General features: G+C 39.0%; 1 protein-coding gene across 1 annotated transcript in view; it reads left to right on the forward strand.

Annotated features, from left to right (window-relative positions):
* The window catches only part of angpt1 (angiopoietin 1), a 57118-nt gene extending 41036 nt beyond the window's left edge, over positions 1-16082 (forward strand). Inside the window, exons 8-9 of the mRNA XM_065470568.1 lie at positions 9924-10054; positions 14186-16082. Of these exons, the coding sequence (XP_065326640.1) occupies positions 9924-10054; positions 14186-14349 (295 nt within the window). The 3' untranslated portion in view covers positions 14350-16082. The remainder of the gene's footprint in view (positions 1-9923; positions 10055-14185) is intronic.
* Positions 16083-27268: the final 11186 nt, after the last annotated feature.

The raw sequence follows: 27268 nt of genomic DNA on the forward strand, positions 1-27268 counted from the left end.
TCTGCAAGTTCGCCAGAAAGTTCGCCAGACTGCATTTATGTTGCTTTAAAACTTTAAAAGCGATACCAAGTGATAGGGCCTGTGTTCTTGCTGGTTTTAAAATATTTTCTTTCATCTGAGGCAATTTACTGGAATACTGACTGCGCCAGCACTAGTCAGACAAACATTTATAAAGACCTTATACTGTACAGTCAGTCAGCGTGTTTCTTGCTTTCTTTCTTTCACGAGCATGCACTAAAGAAAGCAAGGCTGTGAACACAAGCACCACTTGGAAAGAAGGCAGAATTATAATCTAGGTCCACCATTGCGCACGACTCACCATTTATCATAAACAATACTGAGAATTGCTCGCCAGAAAATGCTTGTCCTGCTGCCAGCGTCTCGTTTCATCTACGTATACTGTGAAGCACAAACCACTCAACTTGTTGAGAGGGAGGGAGGTGTGCAATTATTTCTTTGTGAAATATTGGGTCCTAATCCTTTGCAGATGAAATCATGTACACAGCATAAATGTCACATTTATTACAAGTGCTGTAAAAATTTGGACCTGCTATTTATCTTTACTCGGTCATCGGATTCTTGTGGGGTTTGCCCACTACAATAAAACTGTTAAAACAGAGCATTAGTAATAGTCAGATGATTCAGATAATTTGGGTAATTGATTTGTCAAATGTCAAATGCTGGTACTGGACGTTAAAACACAGACTCAAAGTATTTACCTTTAAACTGACATGATTTTGTTTTTTTCAAATCAGCCAATCATATGACAGCTGCTCAAAGTATTTATGCATGCAGGCATTGTCAAGACAACCTACTGAAGTTCAAACCGAGTATCAGAACAGAGAAGAAAGGTGATTAAAATGACTTTGAACGTGGCATGGTAGTTGGTGCCAGACAGGCTGGTCTATTCACTCATCCTTACTCATCTACTGGAATTTTCCCACACAACCATCTCTAGGGTTTACAGAGAATGGTTTAAAAATGACAAAATATTCCATGTTGATGTCAGAGGTCAGAGGAGAATGGCCAGACTGCATCAAGCTGGTAGGAAGGCAGCAGAAACTCAAAAAGTCATTTGTTACAGCCAAAGTATGCAAAAAGACATCCCTGGAACCACAACACATTGAACCTTGAAGCAGATGGGCTACAGCAGCAGAAGATCACACCGGATGCCAATTCTGTCTGCTAAGAACAGTAAACTGAGGCTACAGTTCACATGGGCTCACCAAAATTGGTCTAAGGATTCAGATGTTCAGATTGACTGGGTAAATGACCTGGAAGCATCTATCCACTCTGCCTTGTACCAGCGGTTCAGGCTGGTGGTGGTCATGTGACTATGTGTTGTTTTCTTGGCAAGTAGTGCCAAGTGCACATCGTTTAAACACCATAGCCTATCTAAGTCTTGTTGCTGACCATGTCCATCCCTTTATGGCTGCAGTGTACTGCTTCCAGAAGAATATCATCCCATGTCACAAAGTTGATCATCTCAAACTGGTTTCTTGAATTTGACAATAAATGTACTTAGTTCATTAGGTCTCAGTCCAGTAGTGCAAACTGGAATGTTTTGGAACAGACGATTCATATTATAGATATTTAGCTGAGAAATCTGCAGCAACTGTGTGATGCTATCATGTGGAAATCTCTGAGTGTTCCCAGCACCTTGTTGAAGCTACGCCATGAAGAACTGAGGCACTTCTGAGGAAGAAACGAGGTCCAATCCGGTAATAGCAAGGTGTACCTAATAAGATGGTAGATGAGTGCACTAAAGGCCATATTAAGCAGTCATGCCCTCAAAACGTTGTTTCTCCCATAAATCACAAGTGATAATATGGCGAGAGCAGGAGAGCTGCATCAATGCAGAAACAGCTGATGAAAAAAGACAGAAATCTACACAGTATCTGCAGGGAGAAAGCTGACATCAGCAAGGTTGTTTTAATCATGAATGAACACATCTTAACACTTTGACAGGCATTTAATTTCACTAGACCTATAGAGTTTGCCGCTGAACCACAAAAAGTTACACAATTGTAAAGTGAGCTCATTTCACAATCGTATAAGCTTGATTTGTGGTTCAGTGGAAAACTCTATAGGTCTATTTTGGTTTTTTGCTTCATTGTGACTCAAGTCACCCTAATTGCAGAGGTTACTTTCCTTATAAACAACTGAAAAAAGTTCCCTATCATCATATCTAATCTGCTTGCGGTGCCACAGCATAGGTTGCAGAAAAGAAAATAGTCAAATCATTTCATGACCTCCAAATATTGTTCTAACTATAGCCATCAGATGAACACAATCAGCTAATTACTGTCATTTGTCAAAGTTTTGTTGTTTCATAGAATGGCTCTGCATTGTCAATATTAATAGAACAGACCAGAAAACATGGTTGTTCAGTATGAAACTGAAAGTAAAATAGCAAAGTAATGCAAAAAAGAATTAAAAATGACTAACTGTAAAATGTAAATGTAATCAACAAAAACAACAGAGATTTAAAGGTGGGGGGGGGGGGGGGGGGGGGGGGATCTACAGAATGACGTTTGCTGTTGTTTTATGATGCTTTTATAAAAGTTTTTCTTTGTAAATTAATAAATCACCATTATTATCATGAATCCTAGCCAGCAAAAGAAAACGGAGACACACCTGAAAGTGGTATCCAAGAGTATAAATAAGAAGGTTGAAAAAGTTGCAGGAGAGCTGTGAACACAATTAGCAGGAACAAAGGAATAACACAGAAAACTGACAAATACAGGATATACACAGAAAGTAAACTGCACTGGACACTCACAATAATAGCCCACAATCATATTTTCACAATGGGTATAAGTATATGTTTTTTTGTCAGACTGATTCTTGGAGGGTTATAGTTTCACTGAACTAAATAAAGATCATAGTTGTCCCAGGAGATTGCCTTAAATGAGAGCTTTTAAACAGCCATTCTTAAGGCAAGAGGAAATAAAGAGAAAAGCCTGATGTATGCCAAATTAAAAAAAAAAACTACACTGAAAATCAGTGGCAACATTTCTTATGGAGTGATGAAATTTTGAAACCTTTGGCTCAAATCATTGTCAGTAAGCACAGAGGAGGTCAGGAGAGTACACCAGTGAGGTCTTCTGTAAAACATGGTGGCGGCTCTGTCATGGTTTGGGGTTGCATTTTCATCTGTGCTGTTGGGAATCTTGCCGAAACTGATGGAATTATGAATGCAAAGAATTACCATCAGATTTTGATCCAGCATTCAATAATATCTGGAAAACATCTGATTGGCAACAGCTTTATTTTTACCCTGGTCCCAAAAACACTGCCAGTGCAGTAAAAGCATACCTTGATAGAAAAACATACGAAGGAACGCTATCATTCCTGCACTGGCCTCCCCAAAGCCTGAGCCTAACATTAATGAAGCAGTGTGGGATGTTGAAAGAGTGAAGGCAGCCAACATCCAAAACAGAGCTTTGAATGTCCTTCAAGAAACCCGGAGAGCTATTCCTGAAGACTACTTGAAGAAATTTTAATAAAGCTTACATAAGAGAGTTCAGGCTGTGTAAGACATTAACTGACTTTCAACCTTTTTGAGAATTATACAAACTTTGATTCTTTCTTCTACTTAGATTATATTTATATTTAGGTTTGGATATGTTTCAGTAACGACACCAATTTCCCATTTTGCTAGAAGATCAAAGCAATGAGACGTGGTTCAAAATGTTTGTGCAGTACTTTAGTACTTTTTCATAGCCTGAGTGAGTCTCTGTAATCTTTAGTTTCATGTAATTATTTCATTAAGCACAGGGAAAGCAACGTGGGTCACTGAATTTAATGCATCCTAAAATAATAATGCACATCTGAAGATCCAGAGATGTACTTTGGGCACCAAGCAAAGCAATCGTTTCCAAAATTGTCTGATATAGAAAGATTTACAGCAGTTCAGTATATGCACAGACACAAATTAAAGTTTACATGAAAAAATCTTTAGTATGCGTGTTCAAAATCTCCCAGCTAGAAGACTTATGCAGTATGTTTATTTTTTAACGAGCCATTACATCTTTATTCAGATTCCCCATTGAGAAAGCCAAATTCCTAAAATTCAGTGATTTCTCCATACGGTAATGAATAAGGTCCCTGTAGAATCAGATCTCGTTTAGATGTTTTTCATTTGGAGATTTAGAAAAGAAATTGGCAGAGATTTGAGTTGCAAAATATGATTACCTTCTTCTTTATCCAAGACTCACTCTGAGATTATTAGAGATACCTTAAATTGGAGCTAATTGAATCCCATCCCTGCAAATTTCAAGTTAGATAGATTCTGATTCTCGAGGGTTCACAGCTTTCAGATATGCAACATAAAACTGATTGTACTTTTGTCCATCAATGCTAAGAATTTTCTGGGTCAGATGGAGAAAATCCAGGGTCAGTATGTGTGACAGTAAGCATGATAGGTCTGCATATTTTAACAGGCATGAATAAGATGGATATGGCAGTGGCCTTACTCAACGTAACAATGTAAATTATAAAGTATATTGCCAAATTATAAGCACTATGACAAATGCATGGCTGAATGATTTTCTCAGTGGAGCTATATGACACCCATTGGCAAGAGAGTAGCCAGCCAGATACCTCTGTGGCTCTGTGGTAGGAAGCTAGCCCTCAGTCAGAGTGATTAACCTCTGCAGTGGCTTAAGGTGCAGAGGCTAATGCAGGACTCTCAGCTGACAGGGTAGTCGCCTATAAGTAGATGGGAAAAAAACAAGCATGCTTAGCCACCATCCGTACTTTATCTCTGGCATTTTCTTCAAAGAGCACCCTGAACTTTAGTGTGCCATACATTCCATTAGAAGTATTGCTTCAGGACTTGACCCAAACCTTCCCAGAATAATTCTTCTATGAAGTTACAATATGACAGAAATGTTCTCCCAGTTCAGGGTAACACAGAGTGTTGAGAAATAGAACATGTCAGCTAAAAAAAAAAAGAGTTCAAAGAGGCAACATGTTCGCAGATCTAGGACCCCACATGAATCCCACTTACTCAGCTGTAATCCGCTAAGTCTGGGAAAAAACAGCTTTAAGGGGTCATTTATGAACACTTTACTACTTTAAATGAAACAGATTTCTACACATATAAAGTTGAGTTTATGTTAATTAATGCAGCCTTTGTGCTAAATTTTAGCCTAAACTTGAAAAAAAAACTAAAACGTGCACGGCCTTAATTGTTCTTCTTAATAATGTTAATGACTGTGTTTTAGGTTACAGTCTGATAAAATGTCAATCACTGTAACCTAGTTTCACTTGGAAGTAGTCTCAGATAAACATATTAGTGTCATCGGATAGCTCACCTTACAGTGCTACAAATGATTTCCCACGTACACAGTTTGCAGCTGTAATACTCTAGAGCGTTGACTCATTATGACTGAAACCGAATCTGTATCTAAGGGTTTAAGGGTTCAGCTCAACCAAATAACACACATAAAAACTCATTTTATCTTAGTTGTGTTTGCTTATGCAGGTTTATTTGTTCCTTGATGTGTCTTTCTGAAACATTAGCATTTTCCCCTAATATAATACGGCTTAGTGCACTTTCTTGTGACACCGAACATGGATATTTCTGTCTTTTTCAGAAACTCTTATTACAGTTTCTGTTTTCACATTTCTGTCAGTTTTTCATTTTTCCTTTTTTAAGTTTAAAAAGTGGATTTGGCCTAAAGTGATCACATTTCAAACAGATTATATTTTACATAATCTCAAACTAAGCTTAGGCCAGCTGGTTAATGTTATCGATGAGCAGTTATTTAGCAGAACTTCATTTTGGCACCTTCAGACTCAAGATATGAAAGTTCATTTATGATCTGAGAAGGGGTCTCCTTCACCAAATGTCATCCTCTTCCACTCTTTCAACTTATTGTCAGCAGATAACACAGGATTTTGTGTGTGACCCTCCCGTCTCCAACAACAGTCTGTTAAAAGCAAACATTATGCCAGCTAATATTAACCTTAAGTGTCCTAAAAGTAAACTTTTCCCCCCAGATAAACATTTTGATTACATTCTCACATTGTGTAAGGCCTTATTTTCTAAGTTACCAAGTCGAACTATGTTTGATCCACTTCAAAGAAAGTTTTATTACGCTGGCTAATAGAGGCTAACAGTGGCTAACAGAGGCTAATAGAGGCTAACAGTGGCTAACAGCAGCGCTTACTGACAGGATTCCTCAACAGCTCAGTATTCACCTCAGTGTTGCTGTCACTGGTTACAAGTGAGAAGATTTTACAGCCACACGCTGTAGAGTAAATAGACAGGACACACAACACATTGCTGAGGTAAGTAGTGAACTAACAATCTACACTCACTACAGATGATTGGCAGCCAAAGTTGTTACCATAGCTATGATTATGCACTTCAATTAGGAGGGGTAAGAAAGCAAAATTAAGTTGACTGCAATCTGCAATCTATTGACATCTAGCAGCATTTTACACACTGTAACTTTAGAGCATCAGAAACACCCAGCATTTCCAGTGGATGTTAGAGACCTGAGATGACACTTAACTCCTTTCCCTGTCACTAAGACAACCAAATAATTCCAAAATTATTTTTTCACTAATGTACCTTGACGAATTGCATTACTAAGTTTCTTTAACGCCAGATCAGATTAGCATGTATTGCCTTTTTAGTTTCCAGTCTGACTGAGCAGATGTCTGTCCTTTGATACATTTCATTAACAGGAAGATGCCATATCTGCCAAGGTCTTTTTCTTTGTCTAATTCTAAACAGGCTTCGGGAAAGGCATCTGTTCTTCTTGTATTCATAACTTGGCCCCTCTTTGGATTATCCCACTTACCATTTGAGTGCTTAATGGAATCTGACAGGAAAAACTGCAGATGTCAGTCTTATTAGGGGTTTTCGGTCTTTTAAATATGCAGCATAGCTGGTAAGCACAGCCACAGAATACTCCAAGCAGTTTGTCAAAGCATCATGTCGAAAAGAGTACTTGAAGATCTGCTTTGGCGATTCATCAGGCAAACACAGATCGTAAAGAGCTAAAGAAAACAGAGAGAGTAAATGTGAAGCACAGTCTGTTCTTTATCAGAGCGTTAGCAGACCACATCCTCGACATTGAATGCTGTATTTGTCGGGATCAGAAATTAGCTGATGGAAGTCATTCTACATGTAAGTGAGGCAGCGGTTTGGGATGAGTTTACTTTGAGCTGGAAAATAGCTCCAGAAACATCTGTTGCCTTTTAGACACCAGATAATACTCCAATGTGTCACTGATTAAGTTTTGGACACCCATACAGGAACCAGCACATTTAGACACTTTACTGCTTGCATAATTGTAACTGGCCCTTATTAAAACTTGCCATGTCCAGCGGTCATTGCTGCCACTGATTAGAAACATGACTCACCCTTATGTCGTAGGATTGTGTCTTCTGGTTTAGTGGCTTAGCGAATTCCCCTCTGTGACTAGCAGACATACTTTTTACCCTGGTGCACAAATCGGCCGTTTACACAGCTGTCCAAATACAGGAGTCTTTCACGTTGAATGACTTTCTTTCCTGGGAAGCCTATCATTCTGGTTCTTTGAGATGCACAACCTGATGCCTCAGAGCTACAAGCCTCAAAAAGGTTTTGGGTGAGTTTACTTAAAACATAAATTACCGCATTTTGCATTTATTACTTTCTCATCGGAAAACTCAAAGTGGATGGAAGGTTCACAACACGCCCACGCTCCCCTGTTGTCGATAAAATAATCTCAAGCAATTACTTTGTTTGGGAGTGAACCGTACTTAATAACAATAATAATAATAATGGAGACCTCACTGGCTTGGTGATGCGATCCTGATCTTTGGATGTGCAATTCCTTCTGCTGGGAGAAAGTGAAACTGAGAGCGTGAGAAAAACAAAGGTATCCATGGAGAAAAAAGTAAATCTGCGATATGGCAGGATAAGAGAAGGCGTGTTCTGTCCAAAGGGTGCAGGAATTGTCATATCCCCATGCAGCACATATCACTCACACCAGGATTGAATTCACAGTGGGCCACACCCAGGAGAAATCTGCTTCCAACCTTTATATTAGTTTTCAGCTTGTGCTCTGTGCATTGAGTGTGTGAAGGAATTCATCTTAGTGATAGCTCATCAGTCCCCTAAACGTGCTGTTTCCAACATGCTATTTCAATAGCATCTCTTAAATTGAAAGAATATTTACCAAGCTCTGCTCTAGAGGCCTCAAGAAAGTATCCCTAAAATACATTTAGATAAGTTTAAACAGAAGCTTTTAAGGTTAAGTAAGCTTATGATTGCAGACGCTTTAAACGCCAGTGAAAATAATGCACTTTGGATTTCATGCACTGCAAGGGAAGACGAAAGTTAGTGAAAAAGTAAATAGATGCACCTAAATTAACTCAGCCTGTTTTGAAAAAGCTCTGTTGATTTTTTTTCTCTTAACTAGAAGTTAGTAAACTTGCACATCTATTACTTTGCTAAAATTAGACTTAATGAGGTAATTAAGAGAAAAAAAAAGCTAATTAAAAAACATTTACGGCTGTGTTTACAGGGATAAAGCAAGAAAGGTAGCATCATACCTTCTTTATGTGCTATCTGGAGTTAATTCAGAATAAACTAGAAAAGTAGTCATCATATGAGTAGATGGATGTTTACGAATCGTAGTACTACTGAAAGTAAATCACTAAATTGGTTCAGAAGCACATTGATGATTATCAGTTACTAGTTTTATGTAGCTATTGTTAAAAATTCTGTGCAAGAATTCCACAACTAAAATGTTGTTTTCAGGTAAGTGTTATCTGTACATCCATTTATTTCTACTTATCCAAATCAGGGTCATGTAGGGGTGCTGGAGTCCGTCCCAGCTGACACAGAGCAAGAGGTGGGCTGCAATCTGTACACGACGGTCTGTCACAGGGTTAATGCAGAGAGACGGACAAGCATTTGCACTGACATTCACACCTCTCGCCAATTTAGAATCGCCATTCGATGTAACCCCATGCATATTTTTGGATTGTGGGAAGAAGCCAGAGTACTCAGATAGAACCCACACAGGCACAGAGAGAACATGCAAACTCCACACAGAAAGGCCTTATTGCTGTGGCAAGGAGGTGCTAACCACCACTCCACAATGCCACCCAATCTAGTGTACTTATAGGCGAAATACTTCGTTCTTATTTCATTCTGGTAGTACTGAACCATCTTCTCATTTTCAGTCTTGAAAAAAATTCTTAGACCTTTACCTGCAGAAAGAATATTACTAATAGTAGCATGTGCACAGTATCCAAACAATCCAAGAGAACTTACGCGATAAATCACAGATAACATGAGAAAACTGCACTCCTGGTGCAAAATCTTCCTGGACTTGGTAGGAAAATTGACAGGCATGTTTGGTTTCATGACAAAAATGTATCGTATACATCATGAACAGAAGAAGTCCAAGGACTATGTACCTGACACAAGAAGCCAGGGAAGAAATATTGTATTGAGACTGTTCCCTGTGTGTCCAGCTATGGATAAATGATTTGTTAAGCAGGTTATTTATTCCTCTTTTACTGCAGGTAGCTGTTACAGGTCTGCATTTAATGATTTAGCCTGTTGTTGCGGTGTAAATCAGCGTTCACTGGCTCTACAGGCTGACATGCGATTCCCAGACATTCTGTCTCACTCACACTTTCGTCTGTAATTCTTTCATACACTCTGCCTTTCATTCTTTATTTTAGATTCTCTCTACCCTGTTCTTAATGTTGTTCCAGGTGTTCCGCATATACTCACTCACAACAGAAAAATAAATATCTCTCAGGAGATATTTCCTGCACCACGTTATGTCTTCTTGGTGCTTTTATTGCCTTCAGTGTTCACCGTACTTCTCTCCCCCACTTCCTCCCACATACATGTTTTTGAGTCCTGACTCACTCCTTTTCCTCCTCCTGATGTCTTTCAGGCTGTTCCTGAAAAGCCACAGTGGGACTGCAGGCAGACAGAGCAGTCTAGTAATCCACGGAGCAGACTTCAGTACCAAGGACATGGACAATGACAACTGCATGTGCAAATGCGCCCTCATGCTAACTGGTGGTAAGTGCATTCACGCAGTGGTTGTAACGTTGTAGTTACACATGTAGTCTGACAAGCGCAGAAAGAAGAGCGATCAGATAATCAAATCGCTAATGTCTCAAAAATGCTGCTAGTTTAAACATATTCATTTGAAGTCACCTGGAAAATATGAGTCCGGTCTTTGCTCCGCGTGTGTCTCGGCTCATTTTTGGGCCCTCCTGGGAGAAATGACTGACTCGTTAATTGCTGAATGGGTCTGCGATGTTTGTGTACAGCTGGGTCCTGGTCAGTTTGGGCACACACTATCAAAGTTGTTTGTTTTTTCATAACCAAAATTGTTTGGCTTCCCTAAGGGTTTGTTTAAAACTCTTGTGTTATCATTTTGGGTTTCTTGCTCCGTCTGACTTTGTTCTTCGTAATGTTGTCACATTCCCCGTCTCACCAGATTGCTTTGTAAATGTCAACGTTACCATGACCGCAATTTCAACAATTACAAAAAGACCCCAAAGGACAACGTAGAAGAGGTAGAAGTATCGCTTTTCTTACGCAGCGCTCAGGACACAATGCACTTTTATGAGGACGTGATGCAGAACTATAACTATTCCATAACCACAACCTTCACTGCACAGTCATAAGCTCGGGTCACTGTGATCACGAACCTCCTCGTTCTGCAAATGTGGCCAATTAAAGATCTATCTGTACCTATTAGTCTATATTCTGCATCCACTCCCACATGTGTAACACTGAGGTTGGAAACAAGCACAATATAAAAATCCCTGGGCGCGGCACCAAGTGTCAGAGAGATTTAAAACGTCTCTGCTTCTCATGCTGTGTAAGTGGAGCCCGCTGACCCTTGATGTCACCTCGTAGAAGCTCTGTTGCTGTGGATTCCTGACCTGGTACCAATCAAGGATTTTCTAAATGCAAATTTAAGATCAGAATTACCTCTTAGGTCATTTTAAATGCAGTGGGTTACAGGGAACTTGGAATTGATCAATGATCAACACCCCACTCTGCTTGATTCATGGCCCGCCTATGGCCAGCTGCAAATGAGAAGCATGACAACATGTAGCCTGATTCGAGGCTGAGCTGAACCCAGCGCTGAGTTAGTGGTACTGTATGCGGTATATCATTTGATTTATTCCCTGCATTTATAAGAGCAAGTCTGACATCAAATGACGTCAGTACCTTGAATATACAAGGGGAAAATATGTCTCTGTTACCTTTATGAGGACAACCACAGCGTGCCGTGCTAAGAATACAGAGGAGGATACAGTACGGACACACATAATATATATATTTACCCAGCTCCAGAGCGTACAGTAGGGATGATTCTCAGACATCGGGAGTAAGGAGGACATCTTTCATCATGAGAACAAACTGCAGTGCTTGAGAGTTTTTCAAAGGAAAACATCCTCAAATATTTTACAAGTTCGTAAAAAGCTGTGGGCTGGAAACCAGGAGGCCACTAATCATTAATCCCAAAGGATTGAGATGTGCACACTAAATGTTTATGTGTATGGCAGCGGTTGTGTGGTCTGCAGTATATCAGCAAGTACTGTAAAAGATGGCAAGTGGTCCACATTTGCTTTACGGGAGGAAAGAATGCAATCTCAATAAAATAAAGCAGACTCAACAGAACGCGTTGCAAAAAAATAGGTTTTTCAGTTTAAAGAATAATTTTGTCTCAGTTGTTATTTATATAGTACGTTTAGTCCTGATATATTAAGTGTAAACAAAATTAAAAACACTGGCTTTTTCATTTCGCTTTGTGTGTGTGTGTGTGTGTGTGTGTGTGTGTGTGTGTGTGTGTGGGAGGGATTTTTATAGTCTTTCTTGGTCTTCACAGCTCTGTTTTGTTCTCCACCAAGTGCTGGGTTGAAAATATCTCTCTCCTACTTGCTAAATGCTCACGTTCAGTGCTGAAGGACAAGCTGTTTTCTAACTGCTTAGCTCTTGTTTGGTGCGGTACAGGTAGTCTACATGGGGATTTTGGACATTGCATTGTTAGAACTGCTGAGATGCTTGATGAGTTTCCTGCCACTTTAAGCAACCCCTTTCATTAATTATACTTTTTATTCTTGAGCTCAGAAAATAGCCGGCTTTAACCTTCTCTTCACTGAATTTCTTGTGGGAAGTGAATTTGCACCACCACAAGAGCAATTTCACTTCCCACTGGCACTTGCACCTGAAATGATACGCAGCAGTGGAAATATAAAGAGGCGTGCACTGGTTTCCATGCCAGGTTAGCCATTTGTCCTAGGATGAAGCAGCAATCAATGTGAAACTTATATCTGTGTGATGTGTGCCAGCAACAAGGGCAAAACTCTGCTCCTGATTACTGACAGGTCTCAGTGAAATATCATGCTGTTGTGCACTGTGGTATTCAGGACCGCCAGAAGGGAGAAGTGCCATTTGTCACCATGTGACTGACACATTCCGTTCCTCCATACGATCTATATCTGACTGTGTTCCCGTGTGTGTTCAGTGATTCAGATATAAGAACTGATCAGTGGCAGATAGGATGACATAAACCAGAAATTCATGAATTCCTGTTTTTCAGAATCGCAAAATTAAATCGATGTGAAACACACAGAAACAAGTGTGTGAATTATTAAGAATGCAGACTCTGTGGATGAAAGTATAACATAAACAGCATTTTATATCATCATCAAATAAAATAGAAAGCTACAGCTCTTACCTTAATTCACAAATCAAACATGCAGTAGCTCCGCGTGTTTGATTTGTGCCCTTCGTGACACAAGCCCGAAGGAATTTGTGTCTAAATAAAAAAGACCTTTTACCCAGATTTGTTTTAATGATGTCAGCTAGGAGTATAAGATAAAGTTTTCAAGATGCTTTTAATTTTATTTCCAATTTGTTTTTGAAAAAGTAGAAGGAGTTTAAAGATCTACTGGTAGTGCCAAACATTTCCACCATACCAGGTTTTGCCTCCCCTTCTCTTCAAACTCTCCGCCCACTGCACAGGTGACACGGAGAATTAATAATCAATTAATATTCAGTTCTGTATTCACTTGTAGGAGAAGAGAGACCAGGGCTATAAGGGTCTAACTGCGTTATTCCTGCATAGAAAATAAGTTAGAGCAGTGGAAATGAGAGGAAAGTAAAGCATGATCTGCAGTTTCCAAATCTTTAACAGGCAAAATTTGATTTTAATTTCCCACCAGCATGATGCTCGTGCTAGTGCATTTTCACAAAACAGCTCACGTTCTGGCAGATTTGAGAACGTTACATATCATTAGTTTTGAAAGTGATTCCATTGTCATTTTTATTGGCAGAAAATCATGGGATTCAAAATCCGTGAGCTGTGTCAACAAATCATTGTTTTGTTTTTTATGTCTTTGTGTTTTTGCTGTAGCTGTTCCAGCAACCACTGACACCGGCTGTTCCAACATTAGGCACATCCATTTTGTAGTGTTCTGCTGGTACTAACTTCTTGGCACAGACAGTCTCTTTCGGGTGGAAATCACCAGCGCTGTCACAGAGTGGGAAATATCATGTATCATTCAAATAAATGAGTTAAAAGGTGGACATTAAATATATGACTAAAGATTAAAAGTACTTCTGAAAGATTACTAATAGGATTCAAGTTCCTCGGCAGACATTTGCCAGTTGTTCCAGTTTTAGCCTTTAAGAAGAAATGGAAAGCTATTCCCATGTACTTGAGAAACTGGATAAAACTATAAAAGAGGCCCTCTTAAAAACTCAACATGCCTGAGTTTGGTGCCTGAGTTTTGGCCCCTTCTTCATCTAACCGATATAGTTCAGAGAAATTATAAAATGTGTCACCTTGTGGGTGGAATAAAAGTTTCCCATGCCTCTCACTGCTCTGATGTCCCACTGAAGCACATACATGCACTGCTTTAAATAGAAGAAGGTCCCAAAAGTGTTCAGCAACAGGTACTGGCATGCTGATGAACCCACTGACAGCAACACATTCAGCAGATAGCAGGAAACGGTGTCTGAACTTATGCCAAGCCTTTGCGGGTGAGGACATGGGAACCTTTCAACCTTCACAAAGCACAAAGCCTGCGGTTGAAGTAACTTTATCACTGCTGCAACAATACAGGAATAATTCTCTGGTCTGTATTATATGTTAATAATACCTATATGTTTTTGTCTTTTTCCCAGGTTGGTGGTTTGATGCCTGTGGCCCTTCAAACCTTAATGGTATGTACTTTAACCAAGGACAACACATAGGGAAGCTGAACGGTATCAAGTGGCACTACTTTAAGGGCCCCAGCTACTCACTTCGAGCAACAACCATGATGATCCGCCCACTGGACTTCTCCTAGTCTTTTGAACTTGTGAACTCAACTTCCACACATTAGAGGGACATTTCCTATTTCCTACTCTCGTCTCATCTCATTTTGGACAGGGGAGTCACCCAGTGAATCTTTTCTTCAGCCTGCGCCGCTGTTGCTTCGTAACCTTTCCCGACACTGAGCTGAAAAAGCCGGCGCGAGGAGGAGGAGCGCAGATCAAGGCGCGACGCACCAGAACTGCTTTTCTGTTCCCAAGCGATTTCACAAGCTTGATGTTACAAATGAGGAAGATGTTGTAAATGTGTCAGCTTGTAGGGAATATTCACACAAAATGTCGCACTTCAATTTATTTTCCTGGACCTGTGTTGCAATAATGTCGAGGACTTGAACTTTTTTTTTTTTGTTTGAATAGAAAGCAGCTACCACAGAGCTGCACAGACTCTAAAACTGCAGGACAGCATTGTGACTTTTTTTGTAATTTGTAATTAAAATGTTGCTAACAGAACACAGTCCATCAGTATCACGGTTGTGTTACATATTGTGTTTTTAGTATTATTTTTTGTTATCCTAACTGTACTCATGAAACTATCTTTTGTACAGTGTATACTGACTTCCTGTCTGCATTATGGATACTGTAAGAACTTTTAAGATGACCTTGAAATTCCAGTGGTGATATACAGTTGGTAATAATTAGGAAGGTCGCTTGCAGTTATTCGCTGGCAATTATGCACTTGTGTTTTTGACAGAGTGTGATTATTTTTAGAGTTCACCGTGTGAGGTTATTATTGGATTAGATTCTGGACTGAGATGTATTTGCCTTGTGTTTTTGGCCGAGAAGCAACTAATACATGCCAAAGTTCACGATATGAGTGATCACCTTACCTTTGCTGACTGTAAAAAAACAAGACAAATATCATTCAAGGACATTAATCCCAATGCATATGCGACTCTTAACAGCTGAGGGAAAAACATTCACATTTGCACACTTGCTACAAGTGATTCTTACAGATTTACACTAAATATACTGTACATAGCATTCAGTATATAATACCACAAAGCAATTCGTTCATATTCACAAAGGTGTAAATGCTTATATTAAGCTAGCGTCTCGAGCGAGTTGAGGTAAAAGGGGTTGTTTTTTTTTGTCCAATAGCTTTCATCGAATTCCGACCTCTAAACTTTCGACAAAGAGCAGATCATTAGGACGAGTTACATCCAAAATATTTTCCACAGACATCAACATGACACAGCCACAGAATCCAGCCAGTTTCTGTTTCTCATCAATTCGGCTTAAGAGAAAAAGAAGGAGTCTGGGTTGGATATGAAGCATGAAATTAATGATTCCACCAACTGATCCGTGTGAACATGTATTTCATAACTTCCAGCTTATAAAAACAGAATCTACTGTGGTGTATTTACTAAAGGTACACGCGGCGAGAAGATGAAGTGTATCTGGAACTTGTAAAATGACAATTGACATGTTTATTAGCATACTAAAATTGTAGAATTTAATGGGTGTGCATGTAAAGCAGCATTCCTGCTTTTTCCTTTTCTTTTTTTTGCAGTTTTCACTCTGCCAGAGGTACAGTGGTGTTTTTTTGAAACTGAGCATAAAACATAGAAGTTAAAATAATAACCCTGAAAAAATGTGCCTTTGATAACTTTGCTTTTACCTCGTTAACTTCTAGATTTGCAGATTTATTTAAACATCTTTTGTAACATGTGGTCAGTGTTGTGTTGCTAAGATTAAATAAAAGCGCATGTGATGCACTAATGTTTTCAATGTGCGTTTAGGCTGGACTTTGTCATCCAAAAATGATGTGATGATAGACAAAGGTTTAAACAAGGGGCTTCAGAATTTAGCCCTCATTACATCTCCCTTTTTTTCCGCCTTTGCTTCAACAAGCCTCCTTTTACGATAAGATCTTTAACAGGAGTGTAAATCTTCATATACAAATGCTGTACTGTAGGCCGGGCAAAGTGAATGTGTTGGTGCAGAAAGACACGAGATAAATCACGTAGATAAACAGACGTGCTTTCATCTTCCTCTTTTTTTGAAGAACCCAACCAGATGCTGCAGAGATTAAAACTCTCTCCCTGTCCACACAGTGGAGTGGCATTGTGCTGAGTGGTGGCTCGCTTTCCTTGCTCACTAGTGTCAATGACAGATTGCCAAAAGTGTCAAACGAAGCTGTCATGACTTGTAGTGTCTCTTCATAGTTGACATTCCTGGGCCTAATCAGAATAAACAAATTACTGCAGCCTGCAGACCACAGAGTGTCCTTCACCGCCTTCGCTGACCCAACACCCTCACTGGAATGTGTTCTTTAGAGGCAGTGGAGTGTGAAGAGGGTCCACAAAAACCTGGCAAACACCTTTGTGGTCCTAAGCATTGTCCTTTGTTGGTGTGAGGACAGGAGGTACTAAAGACTGGGAAGTTTTGTCTCCAGTGATGGCTTAGGGATGTTGAGCAAAGTGGTGTTCCTCTTGTAATCTCCATATACGCACGTACACACACGCCACCAGCTTCTTACACTGACAGACAGATTACCGCGCTGAAAATGGATCCTTTCCTGTTAAGTCAGAAAAAGCTAAGGGTCAACGAGGACTCCCAGAAGGAGGTGAGGACAGACGGCACTGGAGCACAACCAAATCAGATATAACACAATACAGTGCCTGCAGTATGAACAGTCATACTGCAAGCCTTTGAAACCCCCTGAAGAGACCACCTGCTCAACTAAAACAAATACAAGCAATGAGGATTCAGAGAGAAGAAAAGTGAAACTAAAAACATAAGTGTAGCTGCCATCTGTTAATTCAATTATATCGGATTTAATTTTCATATTTCTTAAGAAAGATTATTGTAATTGAAATGCATCCCTCTGTCCTTTTTATTAACCACTTATCTATTTAAGGGTCGTGGATGGGCTGGAGCATATCTGAGCTAACATAGGGCGAAAGGCAGGGTCGACAGTCGATCAAAGGGCTAACACCAAGACACACACAACCGCTCACACTCACATTTACATCTGTGGCTAGAATATCACTACCAACTGCAGCAGCATGCCATCTTTCCAAGATGACAGCCAACTGTTGCAGCATGGGTAGCAAAGCCAGCTCCAGGGGTGGTGGAAAACACTCAGGCCTGTCATGATGCACCTGGAACCACACAGTAAGGCTTTGAAATGGACGCGATTTAAAAAGTGCAAAATATTAGTATCATAAGTCTTAAAGTGCTGACAAGCAGTAAAGTAAAGCAAGTAAAAACAGTCCAGATTAAAAAGAAAAAGGATGAATAGGCTGAATGTTAGGCATTAGCAAAAAGGAGTGACCTTTAACCTCCTAGGAATGGGGGCGTCCACATATGTGAACATCACATTTTGAGTTGTTGTTACGGCCCTAACAGGGCCGCCTCCTGAGGTTGCACTTGGGTGGGTGTGTCCTGCTGTCTCTCCTGCCTTAGGTGCCACCGTTTTTCTGTACAGCGGAGTCCCATCAGCAGTTAGAAGTATTTAAGGCCAGAGAAAGGTGAGCTCTAGTGCCAGAGAGCCATGTTAGTGGTTGCAGCCAGTGAGCTGTGTTTTGTGACTGTTGGCTCCTACTCGGTGGAGAGGAGTGTGTTTGGTAACTAATCCCTTTTTACTTACTTTTCAGTTTACTGACCAATGCTTGAGTTTTGTTTTGTTTCTTTAAATGGTGATAGCGGCTTGTCCGTCTCTTTTAATTCGGTTATTAATAGAAGCAGTAAAAAAACCTCTTTAATTTAACCATTTTGCCTCCCTGTCTCCTTTTTTCAACCCGGACACATTTTGTTACTTCCCCTCATCCCTGGACCTTTTTTGGGGAACATAACAGTTGTCTAGACCAAAATACTAAATTTTGCTCTACAAGGGCCTGCCACTCTTCTATCGAAATTTAAAACAAATGTCCTCATATGTGGATCTCATTTCTCTCAGAAACAAAAATCAGGTAATCTTTGTTTTTCCATTCATCTGGTCCCAATCAGCCCAAATAGCAAAGAGAAATTAACAATGCATGCCATGAAAGAGTTCAGGTCTTAAGAGATTAACACTGAATACACTTAAAATTGTCTTTATATATTAGAACAGTAAAGATCATTATTGACAAATATGCTGAAGAAGAAGCAGTTGTATTTTTGTAGCTATATCCATTATTGCAACTGTATTGTGTCAGCGAAATAAATTTGTTTTATCAAAAGCAGATGTTTATCACTGGAATTGCTTTTGTGCAAAATGTAGCTGTCTGTGGAACAAGCAACAAAACACACTCATCTCCAGACTGAAGAGGCCCTAATGAGAATTGGTTGAATCCAAAATTTAACAAAGTTTGTCACATGAATGTATGTTGAGTCTGCCCTTGGACTAAAAGCAGAAAAAAAGTATATGTCTTTGTAGATTTGCGTTTAGCGGAGACCACAAATCAGCCTACTATAAAGCATATAGAACTGTAAGTACTCAGTGGAGTCTTAACCCTAAATTGGTAACTACATCCTAAAGTTCTGCTAAAAAAATCACTGTTCATGGCAGGACCTCCTGTCCACTGGAATCTCAGTTGCTCTTCTAAAAAGGCAGTGACTATAATAAAGCCATGACAGCTACCAGAAGTACATTCATGACTCTTTGAGAATCTGTGTGTGCATGTGTAGTGTTGCAGCTCTAAAGCCCTCTGTTTGTTCATCAGTGGCATTTGGTGCGTTGAATGTGTTTATCTTGGAACCAGTGGTCAGTGGGCCTTTGTGTTGCAGTTGCTGCCCCTGAAAAGGAAAAAATTCCTACATTTCCACAAACGAACGTCTGGTTCGTTTATGGGGAACCTGAAATACCTTGAAGTGATGTAGGAAAAAGCAACAATATCATTAGTGGGCATATCTTGTTTATATGCTGCACTGTTGCATGATTATTGTTAATTTTATATATATATTGCATTGTATAATATATGTATTGTAATGACAATAAAAATACATTCTATTCAATGTCGTTCTGTTCTACATGTGAAAAAATAATACAAAAGGTCTCCAAACATCACTTATTTAGCATTTACTATTTACCTTGCTCATAGTGGTCATCTACAGTTGTAACCAGTGTTGGTCAAGTTACTTGAAATCAGCAATTACTAATTACTGATTACTTATCCATGAAAATAATCCTGTTATTTTAGTGATTACTTATTTTCAAAAGTAATTAGTTGCTTTATTAGTTAGTTACTTTTTAAAAAGGTAATACACAACCTGAATACGTATTAAAGCAATGGACCTTTCATCCCAGTTCTATTTTTTCTGCATAATCTATCATATAAAATTGGATCAAATGAAATAGTCTCTTTTTAAAACTTATTTTTATTAATTTTAATCTTTTAATTTCATGCACATTGCATCAAGCAAAAATAAAATTATATGTTACAGTCTTTGACTGGAAGAAATTGGTTTAACTTTCAAACCTATTGTCTACATTTTCCAGCATATAAAATAAAATAATTTTTTGTGTTTACACTCGCTCTTTCAGATAGATGCAAGTAAAACACAAAGACTCAGCGGCACTGAGTTGCTCTTACGTCTATTTTCAAATAACTTCCCATCGCTGGTCGTAACTCTGCAAAGTAAATATTTGCATCAAGATGCCAAAAACATGCAACTGGAGGTGTTGCATATACTAGTATTGTTACTATAACTGTAATACTTCACTATTGAAAAAATAATTGAAGATTATTTCTGCAAAGACGAGTGAGACAAAGTACTTTTAGTTATTGCAAACACTTGATTGCAGTTCTTGCCGTCGAATGTGGTGCAAAAAAAAAAAAAAAAAAATGGCCAGGTAGGTTTGGATAGCTTTTTTCCCTTAACTAATGAAATCATCATTTTTAAGATCTGCATTTAATATTTACTCGGGTTATCTTTGTCGAATATAAAAATTAGTTTGATCTGAAACATTTAAGTAAGACAAATATGCACATTTGCAGGAAAACAGAATGCAAGCTATAAGCTGAGCAGCAGGTTAGTATAGCAGCAGCGGCTACACTTCTTGGCTTGTGCCTACACACAACAGACGATGCTCTAAAAACAGATTGTTTATATACTGTCGATGATTCTCACACAGTCATATTTTAGAGTTTAGATTCAGTACATAATCAGCCTTGTTGCACATATTAGACCCGAGGCATAAATATCCATTTAGGGTCTGGTTTGGAAGCTCATGATGCAAGCAAAGCCACATCAGGTTGTTAAGCCACGTGTGTAGATTAAATTTGAGTACGTCTTCATCTGGCAGACAAAGCATTGTGAACTCAAAAACCTCGCTGAAAGGTTTAGAGAAAAACACCCACCTTTATCAAGCTCTTATCTCAGCAGGAATAATGTAGTGTTTGATTTACATTCCATAAAAAGTGTTGTGACAACCAAACTAAAGTTTCAAATTACAAACGCAGTATTTTTGGATGCAGGCTAAAACTAAAATCCATGTGTTAGATTTGCGACCAAGAAAAGGCTCCTTCCATCATTTTTAGGGTGGACGTGTATTTAGTGTTTAGCCACATGTTATTTTATCTTTTTATTCCTATGACAACATTTTGCTGAGGTTTAAATGGGTCTTATACGCTTTCAGTCATGAGGAGGAAGCTCCAAGACTAGCAACAATAGACAGAATCAACTACCAGTAAAGCAAGCCATTTAAAAAGATACAACAGCACAAAGCATGATATTGAAACAGCCTTGGTGTAGTCACCTCTCGAATTCATCAGATTGAATGAGGTCTGATATTCCTCATATTTGAGGTATGTAACTCAAATCATTCCCTTTCTCACTCTAGTACTCTGTAGCTTATCAAATGGAATGATACTTTATTCAGTATTTTTTCAGTTAAAATGTTACATTTCGGAGTTTGTCCAAATGTACATTAACAATTTATTAATCTCTGATGTCTCAAGACCACCAAAGACCAATTTTTATCTGGTATCGTCATGATTTACTTTTTCAAATTGTCAATTATAAAGCAGCTTGAATTGTATATGCTGGTCTTGAGTGAAAAGTCCTGCAGTTTAACAAAATAAATGGAGAAGAATAGAAAAGTAAACGTATGTTGAGGTGCGGGACTCTCTCATGCAGAAAAACTCAAAAAGAGCCTGACGTGATTGATGGTCTGTGGGAGTAAGAATGACAGTTAGTGTACACAGAGGGTGTGAAGCAAAGAAAGGCTGAAGGCAACGGAAGGGACCATTCAAACTGATAATAACACCAAGGCTTTGTACTTGCGTGGTTACTGAAGGGCTTGAAAGCTTTCAGCTGTAAATGTTGATTTGTTCACCAATTTAAGCAAAGGACAAATTATCCAAATGGATTTAGATGATTGTTAAACATCCTGAAGTTATGGGAACATAGTATATACTTGTTTGTTTAATTACGCTGGAAAATCTGCAAAAAAGCACGGGAAGTTGGTTTGCATGTCAGGAAGTAGTGGATAAAGAATATGAGGGCCGTATTTTAGCCGTTTTAATTTGGAACTCACTTTCCATAAAAGATGATGTAACAAGTGAGAAGTGTGTGGTCAATTATTGCTCCAGAGGCTGCTGCGGTTAGAAGTAATGAAGTGTGAGAGCTGAGTGACGCTATGCCAGCCAAAAGCAACATGTTTTTGTAAGATATCTGGTAACGAGAGCATGTCACAAAACAAACAGCATGTGTTTTACTAACATATTCAATGCGTCTAAAATGCAGAGGCGCAGGCGTGCAAATGATCAAGAATACTTTGAAAAGCAGCCTGATTTGTCCTAATCTTCAATAAACCTTTTATCACAATCTGCACTTGGCAAGTCTGAGTCTTTATGTCAGAACACTTTGATATGTTCCTTGTTTGCGAGCCACAAATTTAACACAGAGCTGCTGTTAGCAGCTGTGACAAAAGCCAGCATGCATCAAAGTGGCGTACGTGCAAGAGACAAAACAGGAATGTAAAAGAATAAAATGCCAAAACAGATAGTTGAGAATAATACAAGTTACATTAGTGTAAATACTTTTTTTTTTTTAAATTAGATTAAGATATTAAAAAGTGTCATTTTTAAAATCTTGAAATTATAAAACACAGGGATATACTTTTCAGAAAACTACTTTATCTCAGTAAGAGAAGGCCAGAGCACCCAGAGGGAAAAAAATAAACCAACTCCCCACTGGTGGATTTGAACCCAGCTCCATCTTGCTGTGAAGCAATGAAACAATGGTGCTACAATGCCAATTACCACTAAAGTACCTGTCTTTTATCATTTTTTCTTATTCATTATGATATTTAATGAGAGAAAGTGCTTTATCTGGGTAAAATAAATATTTGTTTTTGTGAAGTGCATTATATAAAGTGGTCTTATTTTTTATAGCAACGGAAAATCATCATTTTCTGCAGGGGACATGTAGATTATGCATATAAATCTTTGCTGGTTTTATACTATAAATGCCCAACTCTGCAAACACAAGACAAAAGAGTAGCTGCACACTGTGGTCACCAAAATAACTGTGACTGTGTGTAATACACTTGTAACTTGGGTTCTTTGAAAATGGCAACAGCATCTGTGACTACTTGCAGCCAACTGCTGTCTTCAAAGCATCAACATGTCAATAAAATAGCTAAAACAAAGTTAATCTCCTAGAAATCTGCTATTAGTTTGTGACTGAGTAAGATCAATTTGGCAATTTCGTGCAATCTGTTGATAACACAGCGATCAGCCGTGATAAATCATTTTGCAAACCTTTGCCAATCTTTCTGAGAGTGACTGCAGTCAGAGGAAAATAGGTTGCCTTTCACTAGGCAACCTGTGTGATCGCCCAGAGGTTGAAGGTGTTGCATGCACAAACTGTGGGCAACCATTTGGTTGCAGCACCAACTGCTTGTGATTGTTCTCCAACAGCAAAGACATTCAGTGGAATCACTGGGCAGCCAGTGTTTTTCCTAGAGGTTCACTGTTGTGTAACTGAACTATAAGTGAGAAATGCCACCCACAAGCATCTGAGAACACCCAAAACACTGTGCAGACTGTTTTACATCACAAAGTTGAAAATTTAAGCTCGATAACACATTATAAATATTCAAAGTTATAAATGTTATCATGTTAGCATTGTAACTGTGAGTGTTAGCGTCATTCGTCTAGATTTGTCAGAAGTCAGTGCTGTGTGTGCATAAGGAGAGCCTCAAAGCCCCTCAAGGAGACCATTTAATCCTTTATAAAGCCTTAGCAGTTATCAGTTACACATAAAAAAAAATCTGTAACATTAAACAGCACTACTAATAGATCATATAAATGTAAACACTGCCACTATGCTCCTGTTTTGTCTGTTATTTTTCTTCCTCGTCTTCTTCCAGGCTCTTCGCTGTGTAAAACACTGTCATCAAACACAGCGCATAAATCCAAACCAGGGACCTTTAAACTCTCCCTCGGCCTTCAGCTAATCAACTTGTCTGGTTCCAACAGTGCACTCTGTCATCCTGTCCATCCCTCCGCAGGGGACGAGGTCTCTTCTTTGCCTCACTGACCCCTGCTTTGAGCTAGCGCTAATTTACTGTCTTTCCCATCTTTATTTATAAAGGACAAATCACACAGTCAAACAATAACATCTATCCTCTTCGGAAGGAAGTATTAGTGGATTTTATAGTGGTTTACTTTTCCTGTGCCAAGACAGATTTGTACGGCTGACTTCTTTGTCAGGGTCAGCATTGTAGCATTTCAAGAGCTCAATACAGCTGCGTTAAAACTGCAGTTTTGTGTAGGTAATTCCAATTATTTGTCAAGAGCAGTTAGACAGTTATAGATATTGTTTATTGGCCTGAAAATGAAGAGGCAACAAATCAGTGAAGGTCTACAGACAGGAAAAAAGAAACATCCCAGTTACAGCTGTTCCATCTTGTCATTTTACACTGGCCCTGCAAACAAACCCTGACCAAAGTTACTTTTTCAATCACATCTGTTTCATCTGCACGTTGGAAAGTTGATTTGATCATTTTAGCAGCACTCTAAGTATGATCAAAGGATAACAGCAAGCACAACACAAATCTAGGAACACAGGCAAAGGTCAGAGTAACAGCTTGAGAGCCCCTAACAAATGCATTCCTGTACAACTGAGGCGCATTAATATCTGCAGCCAAATAAAACAAATTCAGTATAAGCAGTGCAGGGTAAACAAAACAGCAGTAACACTGCACATGTTGATAAGCACCAGGAAGCACAGGTGCAGTGTCTCCCCTTTCAGACTTCCTCTGCACTCATTGAGTCTAGAGGAACGTTCTTTCTCCTCACCTGAAGCATCTTTGTCACTTTTAGCTCCATGGATTCTGTGTCATTAATTTTTCATTATACAGTGAAAGATCGGGTTTAGCTGTGCAGCGTTGAGAAATAAGATACATAATAACTTCACTGCTCTTTGTGGGTTTAGCTATCTGATAATAACAGCAATGTATAAGTAGATGTTTCATGAGCTGCATGGCTGATTTTCCAACCTCTGGACGCTATAAAGGGGTAGAATTCGATGAGTGAATCTAATCAGCATCATCATCAAACTGATATCTACCACTCTTGAGGTGTATGGCAAACAGACTGGTCTTTATACAATGCCTTTCTACTCAAGCTCTTTCTACTACATGTTTTATTCACTCGAATCCATACATGCGACACACACACACTCTTGTGGACACATTGGGGCAACTTGGGGTTGAGTATCTTGCCCAAAGAAATGTCAAAATGCATTAACCTGCCTATCAGATGTAATTGTTCATTTACAGAGGGTCCCAGAACACTGAGTCGTTCTGGATCATTCTACCCAGCTGTAACCTCTGATTACATCTGATGGGCAGGTTAATGGTTATTACTGTCAAATGAGTTCATTTTTGCTTGCTGCAGCCTGTTGCTTCCAGAGATAGCACAGAGATACTTTCTCAGTAATAGATGTGATGCTGTACATGCAGAAGACTGGGATGTCTTGCTCAGAATGCAGACTGGTCTGAAGTGCTCTGTGCTCTGTCTGTGCTTGTCTTTATCCTCTTCATCACACTTTGAGTGTTGCTGCAATGATCAAATCAACATCACAACATATAAATGATAGTGTGAATGTGGCTCTGGAGGAACAGCAGATCATCTGCAAATCAAAGGTTTGGTGGTTTGAGCCCCTGCTGCTGCAGTCTGTATGCCAAAGTTTACTTGGGCAAGATCCTTGGCCCTGAGTTGCTCTTCGGAGTGTGAATATTAAATAGAAAGCACTTAGGTAGAAAAAACATAGAAAAAAGTGCGTGTGTGTTATATAAAGCACTTTGAGCCCACGAGTAGAAAAGTGCTATATAAGCATCATTCCATTTATAAAGTATGGTTATGACTGAAGTGTAACTTTGGTCAGGATTTGTTCACGGAGCCATTTTCCCTTCATTTTTATTTATGGAGCACCAACACATGGCAACGACAGTCGGCTCAAGGCGAATTTTTTTTTATTATATGGTAAAGACCCTAAAATAATTACCCCCATGAATCCAGGATGTTTTTTATTTTTTTAATTTCCTGTCCTAGCCCTTTTTTTCAACTCTGTGACGTGTTCATGGTGCACATGTAAAGTTGTAGTCCATCCAAGTGGTAAAAAAGTAAGTACAGTGAGAGGATAACACTCGGTTTCTTTGTTATCACTTTGATCTGCTCCATTTCTGACTGACTGACCAACAACATCACAGTCATGCGTATCCCACAGAGTGGATGTACCATATATTTTGGCACTGCCCCCAACAGAGGCTGTCTGCGAACACGCTACCACGGCTCAAGGATAATTTCCCAATTAGTCCAGAGGATGTGATATCCATGTTTTCCAAAGAGAGTTTTAAATTAGAATTAATTTGAACACAGAGCAATTTTCCACCTCACCTCAGTCCAGAGAAGATGGCAGCATTTCTGGAGCATTTGTCAATATTCTTGATATTTGTAATCACCTCTGTAACATTTTTAATGTGCATAATTGAGCGATTTATATATTAGCGCTATTTCTTAAATCTGTAAACTCTGTAACATATTGTATTATTTAAATAGTTTAGTCTGTTACTGTTGCTGTCTTGGAGCAACTGTAACCCACATAATTTTCTTAGGGATTGATAAAGTATTCTGATTCTGATGTTCAGATACGGCTTCTTCTTTGTAATTGCAATCTGCATTTGTGGATGACACAGCAAACTGCATTCACAGTGATTTCTAGAAGTGGTCCTGAGCCCATGCAGGGATTTCTATGTTTTTAATGCAGGGCTACCTGAGGGCCCGAAGATCACAAGCATCCCACACTGATTTTCCTTGGTTCTCTGAAACTTTTGACGATATTTCGAACTGCAGATAATGAGATTCTCAGCGTCTTCACACATTTATGTTGAGGACCATTATTCTGAAATTGTTCCAGAATTTGCAAACAGTTTTCTGCAGATTGGTGAAGCTCTGCCCATGTTTACTCTGACTCTGCCTGTCTGTGATACCCTTTTATACCCATTCATGTTGCTGACTTGTTGCCAGTTAACCTAATTAATTAAAAAAAACAGTTACTTTTTTTTGTCTTTTGTTGCCCAACTTTTTAAGAAGCGCTATTATCATCAAATTCAAAATGAGCTAATATTTGTCATAGAAGTAAAATGTTTTATCGTGAATAAAATGTGGATTCAAGAGATTTACAAATCGTTTATTTGCGTTTTACAGAGCATCTCAACTTTTTTGGAATTGGAGTTTTATTGTGATAAATAATGCAAATTATATGGATTAAATTCAATATGCAGTGGAACTGGCTGTCTCCTTATTAGTAGAAAGGCCCTTTTGCTCCGTGTGAAAATACTAAACACATAGGTAAGCTATTTGTAGCCTGATGCTTTGTGTACTGCTCCAACAATGAAGTCATAGTGACCTCCAGTGGTAGACAACCAAACTAAAAACTCCTTCTCCAAAATTAAAC

The sequence above is a fragment of the Pelmatolapia mariae genome, linkage group LG22 (assembly GCF_036321145.2).
Source record: "Pelmatolapia mariae isolate MD_Pm_ZW linkage group LG22, Pm_UMD_F_2, whole genome shotgun sequence".
Taxonomy (NCBI): domain Eukaryota; kingdom Metazoa; phylum Chordata; class Actinopteri; order Cichliformes; family Cichlidae; genus Pelmatolapia; species Pelmatolapia mariae.